Consider the following 11,189-nt stretch of genomic DNA (forward strand, 5'->3'; position numbering starts at 1 on the left):
CCAAGTACAGGCTCCCCATTGTTCTTGGTGTCCATGGTTTTGGTACCTCCTGATCTCTTGGTGCAGATCAGGAGAGTGCCTGGGTTCTCCACTGGGAGCACAGCCCTTCTGACAATCTGGGTAATGCAGAAGACTGTAGTGTTTGGGAGCCTTCATATTCTCATATTCTCCGAAACGTTCTTTGTGGGTTCGACTAGGCAGTGTTTCATGAGAAAAGTTGCATTCGCTGTCCAGGCTGCATGTAGAGGGGGTAATGAGCTGATGATGAACCTTACATGCCTGACTGTGCCAGGATCACCCAAACCCTGCCTGCTGCATTTCTATCTTAATCTGTAAGACATAATAATAATAATAGTGCAAGATCCACACCAACATCATGCTCAAAGCACAGATAATTATTAACAGCCTGGAATCGATTTTCTTCTGTGATGTCAAACGTTAACAGAGGTCATGCACATATGAAGGTAAGGGGGCACAATTTGCTATTTCATGCAAAGATACTCTTCCCCTGAATATTCTAAGAGTATTGAGCTATTGTAGGCAATTATTCCACGGCAGGATGTTGGAAAATTACCCAAAATTCTACACAGTGTTTACCTTTGTTTACCTTTCAAACAACCGCAGTCTATCTAGCACATCGTTTGTTTTCATATCCAGTATTTTTCGTTTCATTTTATCTAGACAGTTGGTATTGGTGACAAAGACCATTTGTAATTTGATTCTAAGATGTGTGGGGAATTCAAAGATGCATTGTCGCAGCTGACTATGAAATATATGTGATGTAATAGGCATCTCTCAATACCAGCCTTCTTGAAACGTGATTTTGTAAACACTATCCAATATGGTGGAAAGCGTACTTCGGCGTTTGTGTAAGTGTATTTTCAAAGACATCCCAACCAATTCTGGGTTCATCGGTGTGGTTTCAGAATTATCATTACTGGTTACATGAAAACTTGACATGAGTGATCATTAATATGCTATTTCTGAAACTCAATACTGACACTATTTATCCAATTTTCACTATTCAAAACATACATCAAATAACGCTGTGAATCGCGATTTTGAATAGTGTGAAAAATGGTGACATTTACGATGAAGCCTTTTTGAAAGGCAATTTTAAGCACTTTAGCTTGGTCTGAGACAATAGTGGATGGTATCAAGAAACAGGGAATTTTTCGCAGAATTCAAAACTGTGAAGTATATTTTAGAATTTTATTGGACTTTAAAGTGAGGGGAGAAGATGAAGGACATATATCTTCCTGTGGCATCCAGGGGGTTAACCCTGGTAACCCAAACTGCCTGTGAGGCGCTAGAAGGTTAATAGTCACAGGGTTGCCATTTTCTGATGGGTAAACAGAGGAAACTTTGAACAAATGCCACATATATGTGGCTTCATTTGTGAGGCAAGACTAGAAACTCTCGAGAGTCAAGCTGCCTAACAGGGTCACCTATGCAAGGACACTCTGTGCCCAGTTTTGCTCAGCTTCAGCTGTATGCACAGGACCACGCACCACCATAAATATGTGAAATGACACATATTAGATTGTTTAGGAAATAATTGTCACAGAAAATATTTTCCAGGATCAGCCAGTATATTTACTGACATTTTCTTGACAGAACCTGCCCCAGAACCAGCACCCGGAAGTGTTCGGTATGCATGAGAATGTGGACATCTCCAGAGAACTGCAAGAGACAAATTTACTGTTTGCCTCAGTCCTGCTGACTCAAGGCCGCTCAGGTGGCGGAGGAGGTGGCAAGACAGATGATAAACTGTCTGACATTTCTGCTGATATTCTTGCAAAGGTGGGTAATGGGGTTTCCATGCTATTCACATTTCTGCAAATTCACAATACAACTCTTGCGTTAAACTAAATTAAAGTAGTTGATCAAGTGTAAAACAGTGTTCTTCTTCCAACATCAATTCATTTATGGACATACTTTACAGAACAGATAAAGAGAAATTGTGAGAAGAATGTCATCAAATCTTGACAAAAATATATATATATATGATATATTTATAGTGGCCTAAAAATAAGTAAACAAAATGAATGTTGGGCGTTTATCTATCACCAGTTGCCAAGTGACTATGACATTGAAGAGGCCACAAAGAAGTTCCCTGTTGTGTACAGTGAGAGTATGAACACCGTCCTGGTACAGGAGATGGAGAGATTTAACAGGTACAGCATGAGACAACACTTTCTGTTCTTACACATCTAGGTGTGAAAGCCATGTGCCGTTACAGTTTTCAAAGAACATATGTGTACTCATGATATAAACAATATCTTCCTCTCATGTAGTTATCTCTAATGCTGTAACGATGTATCAGACTGTTGATGGATGACCATAGTTGAGTTTCCAGTAACAATTATTTAATGGTAGAAACGAAAAACTATCGATGCATTGATAGTATGTGTGACTTTGGATAGTTCAGAGACCACATCGGTATATGGTCTCTGGATAGTTTAATAAGTGACTTCCATTGATAAATGTGCAACACAAAATACAGGAAGTACCAGATTGACTGATGTTGATATAGAGTTACCTCATTAACAAACATGGCAGCAAACACAGCTTGCTACTCAGATTTTGATATTGTGAATAACAGTAAGTTTATGTTTTAGCTGTTTTATCGGGGTTTCAAGTTTCTTCAGTCATTAAAAGAGACTGAGACTACTTCTGCTTGTTTTTATTTTATAGAAATGTACCTTCATTTGGGAAATGACTTCAAATGAGACAGTTCAAGTATATTAAAAAGGTTTGCAACGGTATTGGAATAACTGGTTGCAAAAGTAAGAATTAGTAGACTATCACTATCACAGTACTTGTTTCCCCCTCAAGTCACCCCTAGTAATCTCCGCAATTGTTAGACCGTGAGGAGATGTGAGGTGTATTAATGTTTCCTCCTGCCGCAGACTCTTGAGTATCATCAGATCCAGCCTGCAGAACCTACAGAAGGCCATCAAGGGGCTGGTGGTCATGTCATCCGAGCTGGAGGACATGGCTGGGAGTCTCCTGATTGGCCGTCAACCAGCCATGTGGGCCAAGCGCTCATACCCCTCTCTCAAGCCATTGGGCAGCTATATTGCTGACTTCCTTGAGAGACTCAAGTTCTTACAGGTGAGGGAAGTCAATTCATGTTGGAATGCTTGTGATTGTGGACATGATCATGGCATAATTTTGGAAGGTTTTTGAAATTCAGTTTGAAAAAGGATTTGGACATTTTCCAAGATGTTTCAATACTGTGGTGACTGGAAAGAACAGTCTTGTGTGTTTTAATCTGCAGCCATTGATTAAGAAATGTTTTCACCCCTACAGACCTGGTATGATAGTTCCAAGCCCCCAGTATTCTGGGTGTCTGGCTTCTTCTTCACTCAAGCCTTCTTGACTGGGGTGATGCAAAACTACGCCAGGAAGTACACCATACCTATTGATAAACTGGCCTTTGACTTTGAGGTACGTACTTAACATTCTTGGTGATGTCATCAACCAAAGATGCTCATTTTGTTTTTACACATATAAAATATGAGTGTGATGTAGGACTTCTTTGTTGTCATTAGATCTAACACTGAACATGACTGTTGTTGCAACAACTAAACTGTTACTGCTTGCACACGGCACATTTGTCTAGGAGGCAACAATTCACTGGGTAGAGTTGTTTCCCTCAGGCACCTACGAACTTATGATGATGAGTTTGAATCCCACCTTGCCTCTATGGTATCTCTAGGTTTGTTAGCAATGTACCTGTCCTCTGGGATGTTGACCGAGGTGTGGTAGACATCTAACACCAACAATACATCAGTACCAACAATACTTTGGGCTTTCCTTCCAAATTTAGGTGCACCCTGTCACTGAACTTGAGTTCTGTACAAAGCTGCAATGAACACTGCCACCCATTCTCTCACTCTCATAAGTCACTGTCATATTGGTGGTGATATTGGACTGTGGTGTAAATCATCTTTCATACATTGTATGATGTTTTCTTAGAATTCAGTCAAATATACCCATCTCTTTCTATGTAATATAACGACTTTCAAAGTGAAGGCAGATATCCTTTATATATATATATGCTTGATGAAAGGGAGGTTGTTAATGGACTAAAGAGTGTAGTATGTGTCAGCGTCCAGTGAACTCTGGAGCACCATGTGTTGCTTTGGCTGTTTGGTCAGCATTTTAGTTACAATCACACCAACATGCGAGATCCATGTCAGCTCTGCCCTTTCACCTGAGGCAGGGAAATCCTGAGTGCTATGTAGTATTTTGTTCATTAGTTGAGGTTGGTTTTTGGTGTGTTTGTTTTTCATTACTTGAAACCTGCTAAGTAAGTCTTTTAGAACTGAAATTTTAAAATGTTTTGGACGAGGCCATACAGTGTTGTTACTATGCTTATAAGTGATTCAACCTCTGAAAAGTTAGCACTTTTACTGTTATAGTTTCAGCCAGGAATGAAGCTTGTTACAGGCTGTCTGTCCTGGTGTAAAGACAGATGATTAACCTTTGATGAGATGTGATTAGAAGTCTTCATCTGATATGACTGACCACTGACCACTGCCTTCAGTTAGCATCCAAGTGTCACATTAGTGATGACATGATGAGCCAAATCACGTTATTAGAAATGTACCTGTCAGTCTGCTTCTGTTGATCTTACACAGCAGATAAAGTTAACACTTTGGATTTTTATAAAGAATGACATTTATTGAACATCAAGTTGGCTTTTTTTCAGGTTTTAGTCCATGACACTTTGAGTGAGGCACCTGAGGATGGAGCTTACATTGTGGGTCTGTTCTTAGATGGAGCCCGCTGGGACAAAAACAGGTACTTGAAGCACATTATAGTCTGTCATACAGTGTGTACAGAGAAATGCTCCTAGTGTGGAATCCCTCATTACTAAATCAGTGCTGCCAGAGCTGTATGTAGAATTAGAGAATTAGACACACTGACACACCCATGACATTCTCAGGACATCAGTAGTTCAAACAATTTCACTGGGAAATCTGTTGTACAATAGAACAGAGTTTATCTACCCCAAACCCTGTCATTTGTGTTGTTGGTCATTTCCTGATAACCTCAGCCCAATTCTATATCTACTGGTGCCACACAGGCATTTGTCAGACATCCCAATAGTCAAATAATTTAAAAGAACAAACCATTTGCTTGCTTGAGTGCACAGCTAATCCACTGCCTGTTACCTCAGAATGAAATAGGAATAGCCCATAAAATTAGTAAAGAACTGATCAGAAGTTTATTTGCACTAAGGCTGATATCATTTACATGTCATCATTAGAGGTACAATTGACAATAAATGATAATATATTATGGTAGTAGTGTAATAATGATTAGCCAGAGGACTGATTTTAGTTGTATGCTGTGCACAGAACACCTGGACATCAACAGAAAACAGAAAACATGTCACGCTGTTTACCTGTAACGTTGATAACATTTATGATGTCAGACTACTCTCCAAAGTGAAGTTCACAAAATGGAGAACAATGTAGCTGAGGAGTTCAGTAATGATTGTGTCCAACTCCAGCGTCTCGTACAGCCACACAACGTCTCCTCATGGCTCTCAGAACGATAGTGAAAACTGCCTGAGGAAGACGTCGCCATTGCAACAAGGACATGTTGAAGATCTTGCAGCGTCTGTAGTGGATTGACTTGTTGATGGACACGTCGACCCAGTTCATCCCAGATATGTTCGATGGAATTGAGGTCAGGGCTATGTGATGGCCAATCCAGGATATGAACAGCAGCATTTCTTAGAAAATTCTGCTTGAGAACTGCCGTATGGGGCGTAGCGTTGTCTTGCTGGAACATTAGTCCAGGGGCGTGTCTCAGCATGAACGGAAGCAGTACAGGCTGCAAAATCTGATCCCTGTACTGGACAACAGTTTAGTTCGCTTGAACAACAACAAGAGGAGAATATTCGTGTGTGCAAAAAGATCCCCAAATCGATCAACTTTATGGACGCACCTTGTCTGCAGTACACACTGGCCCTGCAAATCTCAAGTTGAATCGAGATTCGTCAAGTTGCAGGAAGTTGCAGTGACAAGTCTGTTGCGAAGGTGACATAATTGTATAGCTGCATCTTCCTAGAGTAGTGTCAAACATGACACTTCTGGCCTCTTGGCCTCCTGGCGATCTGCAACTGTTCCCGTTTGATGCATTCTCATCCTTAGATTAAAGATTGTTTGTCTTGAACAGTTAAAGGCTCTTGCAACAGCGACCACAGACTGACCATCATCGAGCCTCCCAATAGCACATTCTTCATTTACAAGATGTGGCATTTCCAGAAGGTCATCAAAAGGAAAAATTCAATTTGTTTTCCCAATTTAACCTCAGTGTGCTTATTCAGTTTAGGTAAACATGCAGCACTTGACCTCATGATTTTGTGTTTGCACATGCATTCACAGTTTTTCATTTTCTAGGCAACAAAGTCAAAAACTGCACGTGACTTTACAATTTCATGAAATTAAAGGATTCACAGTGTTTACTTATACTGGAGATACTGTTTGAAATATTCCAGTGAACAGAAACAAAAAAAATCATAAATTTACCATTGTCAAGTTTTCGTATATATAGGTGTTGCCCTATTTAATCCCTAGTCCAATAATGGGAGTACTCCTGCTGGCATCTACAAATGTTAATGGCCATTGTGACATTTAGTAAAATATCAGTTTCACTCTCTTTGTATGTGTTACAGCGGCTGTTTGACAGAACAACTGCCAAAGATTCTCAATGATGCAGTGCCCATCATATGGCTGAAGCCTGGCCTACAGGAGAAGATTGATATATCCAACAAGCGCTACAAATGTCCAGTGTACAAGACAAGCGAACGTCGGGGCACACTGTCAACAACTGGTCATTCCACCAACTTTGTCATGGCCATCCTACTGCCCACTGAGAAGCCAGTCCAGCATTGGGTCAAGCGGGGTACAGCTCTGCTGTGTCAACTGGACAACTAGATGACAGACAGATACAAAAGTTTGCCATGTTCAACTCACGTGTTACCTGTTTATGTTGATCTGTTGTGTCATGTATTGATATGTGTTCTGAAGTCAATCCTATTTATTTTGTTGCTATTGTTTAATGTTGCAGAAACATTCAAATAAGTAGAGTACTAATGACAATATTTTACTTTCACAAGGGAAACACTGGTGAATCAAATTTGGGCCAAAGCAGAATGTATGATTTGATATTGTTTGCTGATTTTCAATGTGAACTGTTTAAACATACACAGCATTATCAAAAGTTCACATATTGTAGAACCTTAACAATGAAAACTGAATATCTTTTTGTTCCTGAATCAATTGTCTGTTGATCTCTCTGGTGTATTTCTTTATTCATCGGTAGCTGTTTTCAAGTTACATTCAGCACAATATCTTAAAGACAAATGACTATCTGAGACAAATGATTATCTGTCTTTGAAACAAAAGTGTTATGCAACGTCCCTGATGAACAGTATTACCTGCCCCTCCCGACCTTCACCTTCAGTCGTGTCCAGTAGATAGTGGGACACTGATAACCTCGGAAACAAGTCAATAAAAGTCAATAAAATCTACATTTTATCTTGTTTTTGTCCCAGGTTTCAAGAGATTTACATGTTTAGTGCATTGTTTGTCTTTTTATAAGTGAAACCAGCATTTTCTTGTCTTCAGTATTTACTTATACAGGTCCCACATAAAGGATCAGAATGGGTGTTGGGGTTAGTTTTTCCATTTTTATTGGGTGTTAGTTTTCACATGAAATTCTGATTGATGTCTTTCTGTGTTGAAATTCTAACATTTCCATCAAGCAATAAGACCAGTGTATGTGTGAGTAAATCTTCAATGTTAGTTGAGAACAATACCAGATCACCTACAGCTGCCTTTGTTTGGCCGTGGCGAGTGATGTAGCATGTAGGTGCTTATCAGTGCTTATACAGATTTTCTTGGAGTTGAATAATGATACTAACCCCTCATTTCCAGAGTTTATAGTTTTTATACATGCTTTATCCGTCCACTGTACATGTGTAAATAAACAACAGGAGCCACTCCTGTTTGTACACATATATATATTTACATACTACATTGTGTGTCCCCACAATACCACTGTGATATGAGATGTTAATAAAATACATACAATACACAACAACTTTGTTCGTGTTTTTAACATATTTGTTTCACTAACATATGAGTAAGTAATGAGGGACAAACTCGTAAAACTGCTCAAATACTTACTTCTAACATTGCATGCTATATGTTCACATCTGGGCTGTCATCACATTAATGTCTTTAAGATTTTTTAACAAAAGCCCAGCTAAACGATATTTGATCAGTTTTGAGGTAAACCTTATCCTTAAGCTCAATGAATCTGTGCATGTGAGAGGTGGAAACTATTACATTTTCTCGTCAAGTTGGGAAGGGAAACTAGAGCATCTGCAAAAAGTCATCTGCTAAATTATCATTATTGAGAAAGTGGATGACAATAGTGCTGCATTGGGCAACATCCATGCCAAACTGTCCAAAAGTGAACAGGCTCATGTCTTGAAAGAAGTCCCAGAATCTGATCCTTTATACTCCCAGACAGTAACATTGCTAAACATAGTGTAGAATCATACTCACTCATTCACCCCTGAAAATGAAGTCATTCAGTGAATGGAGCCATAATGTCGTAACATTTACAAACTGTTGATATCAGATTTTCATATAGTACTGATTACATAACCTTGCATAATGGATGATGAAAGCATACATCTTCCAACTTTCATGACAAAATAAATGCCAGGAATGTTTACTTATATCATGTGTCTTGAAGAAAATGTGAATGTAAATCAACATAATATTCCAAAGACCCATGTATGAAGCTTCCGGGAGGAATCTGTGCTGCTTTGCAAGTTGTGTCCCTTCTGTCACTGCTACAGGAAACTGCAGTAGTCATCGTTACTGCACACAGGACTCGTGAAGGTCCCGGGGTAGAATAGGCCTTCAGCGACCCATGCTTGCCAGAGGGCAACTAACGGGATCGGGTGGTCAGGCATCCTGACTTGGTTGACACGTCATCAGTTCCCAGTTGCGCAGATGTTGTTGATCACTGGATTGTCTGGTCCAGACTCGACTTTTTACAGACCACCACCATATGGCTGGAATATTGCTCAGAGCAGAGTAAAACTGAACTCACTCACTCACTACTGCACACAGCATGTGTCAAACAATAAGCCCCAGTTCCACATGATAATGGGTTACTTACATGGGTGCTTTGTGCATGAACTGCATCATGTCAGTCCTGACTTCAAGTACAAGGTGAGGCAAGGTTTCTCTTGGTTAGCCCCTGAAGACGCCCAACACTATACAGGACTGTCCCTATGAAACTATCCTACCCTATAAAAATTACAAGTTGCATAAAATCTTCAAATAGAATACAAATTGACATGAACAGATTCAAAGATTTAGGTGCATTAACTGATAACAATGACATGACCCGACTTTAAAAAAACAACAACAAAAAAAACAACATTTAAATGAACTTACTTTTCCACAGAATTGTAGAGGACGGTATGACCATCTCTAGATCCAGAAAGCCAAGTCATACTTGATATCATGAAAAGGGATACAAGCTAAATTTCCAATGTGACCAGCGCTAAAATCCCAGCAGATTTAGCATCGTAGGTGCCAAGTGAATAAAAGAAGGCGATGCTTGTTATAAGAGCTATTTGCTCCTCAGAAAAATCAGACAACACCAATACAAAGATTTCCAAGCTTCTGTGCCATAGTTTTCCAGGTATCAGGCTCCTTTTCACAATGATCATTTTGCATAACTTTGCATACTATCCCTGGAACATCTGCACGTAGCCATTCCCAATTCCCAGGTCTAAATTGTATTTTGGGGAAGAGACCAACGCAGATCCGTGATAGAACTGATCTTCAGCAACCCATGCTTGTCCTAAGAGACGACTAAACAGGCAACAAACTCCTACGATGTAAGATGTTCTATTCTGAGATTACACTTTACCGGTAAAGTGCAGATTCTAGTACTGAGAAAATGTAATATCAAACGGGTTACATTTGACTTCTTTCAAGATAGTATTGTGTATATTCATGCACAGTCTGGCAGTTAAACAGTGTCTGGTGAAAATTTAACGGTCACGGTGAGTATTTATGGTTCGATGTAATGGAATCAGTGAACAGAATCACAATATGCGAATACCCAAAAAAAGGCAATGTAATAAAAGTACAGGCGTGGAAATTAGAAACGTTAATGAGAAATCAGTTAAATGACAGCAATGGTTTGATAGCAAATGTTTAGAGTTCACTGCCAAATACTTTTCTGTTTTGTGTGAATCTGGATTTTGAAGGGAATATCGTTTCAGAAGCATAAGTGGTGTTACATCTTTTCACATATCACTGTGTGGCAATACAGTTTGAAATACAAGACATGTCCAACATCGATTACAACAGTGACAATATCTCGTGAAATTGGTGGGACTGTTCTACAACCGGATCTTGGCCGTCACCATAACACTAAGATGGTGGATATCATTTTGCTGATAATAGGGTGACAAAATAGTGTTTTAAGAGCTATTCTAATGGTATGTGCGTCTGTTCCATAGCAAGATCACTTCGTCCAGTGTCCAGCATTCCAACAGCTAGTAGACGCTCCGGGCGTTACAGACGCACCATCGCCAGTCCATCGCGCCATCTCCAAGGACTTTGGTTCAGGAGCAAGAGTGAATTTGATTGACATGCAGTCCATGTGTCAATGTCAATTTAATAGGATTATCAGGACCATCTCTGTGTGATGAGACCCTTGACCTCCAAGAGTGCTGTAGAAGTAGCGTATCAGTTTGTCGACATCTTTCTGGACATTATTACACCGGTGACAATTATTCCGAGTTTAATGCTGCCGTCATTGGGGAGGTATTTGTTTTCGACAACAACATTCAAAGTGTCACACATGGTTGTCTTGTCAAACTGTCAAAATAAAAACTGAATTGATGTTTTCAAAACATGTTCATCACACATTTCTTTTCGTAAATGAAGCATGTATAAATTTCATTATATTGAATAAAAATACATGTACCATTATTGCAAAGATGCGTCTCTATCCTGCTTAATACAAAAGTCTAATCCCACATCTTTGGGTATCTCAAACTTCACAAGAAATGATTTCAGGAAATACGTCTAAAATTCTATTTTTCGGTGATTATGTATAATCAC

At 39.5% G+C, this 11,189-nt stretch overlaps 1 protein-coding gene across 1 annotated transcript in view; it reads left to right on the forward strand.

Annotated features, from left to right (window-relative positions):
* LOC137295692 (dynein axonemal heavy chain 12-like) overlaps nt 1–8,124 on the forward strand; it is a 100,111-nt gene extending 91,987 nt beyond the window's left edge. Inside the window, exons 63-68 of the mRNA XM_067827176.1 lie at nt 1,618–1,803; nt 2,074–2,177; nt 2,913–3,117; nt 3,316–3,453; nt 4,721–4,812; nt 6,698–8,124. Coding sequence (XP_067683277.1) covers nt 1,618–1,803; nt 2,074–2,177; nt 2,913–3,117; nt 3,316–3,453; nt 4,721–4,812; nt 6,698–6,959 — 987 coding nt within the window. The 3' untranslated portion in view covers nt 6,960–8,124. The remainder of the gene's footprint in view (nt 1–1,617; nt 1,804–2,073; nt 2,178–2,912; nt 3,118–3,315; nt 3,454–4,720; nt 4,813–6,697) is intronic.
* Nucleotides 8,125–11,189: the final 3,065 nt, after the last annotated feature.

Source organism: Haliotis asinina, chromosome 9, assembly GCF_037392515.1.
Source record: "Haliotis asinina isolate JCU_RB_2024 chromosome 9, JCU_Hal_asi_v2, whole genome shotgun sequence".
NCBI lineage: Eukaryota > Metazoa > Mollusca > Gastropoda > Lepetellida > Haliotidae > Haliotis > Haliotis asinina.